Raw genomic sequence first — 1,421 nt, 5'->3', positions numbered from 1 at the left:
TATATTCCGTGGGAATCGCCAGACAATTATCGGTTATTCCGAGCCTTATTACGGGTATATTTTGACGGCCACTCATATATTTGCGGAACATTAATGAGTGCTAGTTCAATTTTGCCAAATATAACGGTAACTGCATTATTTCAACCGCTTTTGTATAGGATCTTCGTATGGTATAGTCAAAAGCCAGTTTATATTATTTGCTGTTTTTATACCCCCCCCCCCCAAAAGGAAAAGTCTGTATCTTAAAGTGCAGTCAATGCTCAATACTTTGTGCGGATCTATAGTACTAGCACATGTGTACATGTAGATTTATTGTGTGGCAAAATGGATAAGGATTTTGATTTAAGCCAACTTTTTGAAACTGACAATGTTACAATTACACAACTGGACAATTTACCCACACAGGATTTGATTAATATAAACGTAAAAAGTGATACTGATGGACGATTTGATTCTGTGAATGTTGTAACTGATTTATCTCTACTGAAAGCGCAGCGAATACCAAGAAATACACGCAAACAAAATAGTTGGGCTATGTCTTGTTTTGAAGACTGGGCACAGTGGCGAAACAAGCAAAGTGAATTTTTGTTGGGTGACCGTGGGGCGGTCCCAGTTGACATAGCTGCTCAATCCTTGGTCAGTTTGGACTATTGGTTGTCCCGATTTATCGTGGAATGTCGTAGGGAAGATGTACAGAACTATCCCCCAAATACGTTATATAACATTACAACATCTATTCAACGTTCTTTGAGAGAGGACCATGGTCGCTTTGGATATACTGGACGAGAGTGACAAGTCATTCAGCGAGTTCCGAAAGGCGTTAGACAGTCGCATGAAAGCATTAACCAGTGCAGGTAAGATTACCTAAATAACTGTTAAATATATATAACAGGCTCCACTCTAGTGGAAGAATATAATTCTAGAAATATCAAGGAGGGTGCTATCTTATAGGTATGTCTTACTTTTATGAGATCAAAATATACAGCAAACATGTATAGATATATTTATAAGGCACGGAAGCTGCTACCTTCCTCCGCCATCTCTACCGGACCAAGATTGAACTTATTTTATGTCATTATTCGTAGCCATCTAGCTGGCTGATCGATGGTTCTACCCGTTTGTTATTAAATATAGTCGGAAATATGTATCACGTACGCATGTAATAGCTATTGGGTGAACACGCGATAGCTAGTACGTGTGTACAAGAGACAGTTACTACGTGCACACATGGCCGTCACATAAAATACTGGCGACGTCACCTTTATACCGCCAAACAAAATGTAAGAAAAACTGCCTGTATATACATGTATCTTTTAAGCGTTATTTTTTCGAACTTCAGGTATTGGTATTCACAGCGACAGAGCAGACCCCGTGACAGAAGAAGACGAGTTGCTATTGTGGGATCGTAATGTTATTGGGCT

General features: G+C 39.3%; 1 protein-coding gene across 1 annotated transcript; it reads left to right on the top strand.

Moving 5' to 3' along the window:
- The first annotated feature begins 324 nt into the window (after positions 1–324).
- Positions 325–792, top strand: LOC132728414 (uncharacterized). Its single transcript, XM_060714059.1, has one exon. The coding sequence runs from the start codon at positions 325–327 to the stop codon at positions 790–792; it is 468 nt and encodes a 155-aa protein (XP_060570042.1).
- The last annotated feature ends 629 nt before the right edge of the window (positions 793–1,421 follow it).

Source organism: Ruditapes philippinarum, unplaced genomic scaffold (assembly GCF_026571515.1).
Source record: "Ruditapes philippinarum isolate M1 unplaced genomic scaffold, ASM2657151v2 ctg1501_1_1_1_1, whole genome shotgun sequence".
In the NCBI taxonomy this organism is placed as follows: domain Eukaryota; kingdom Metazoa; phylum Mollusca; class Bivalvia; order Venerida; family Veneridae; genus Ruditapes; species Ruditapes philippinarum.
Note: the sequence above shows the minus strand (reverse complement) of the source record. Positions and strands in the feature narration are given on the sequence as shown.

Excerpts from the sequence above, each read along its gene's own strand:
- LOC132728414 (XM_060714059.1), top strand. The coding sequence starts at position 325 with ATGGATAAGGATTTTGATTTAAGCCAACTTTTTGAAACTGACAATGTT.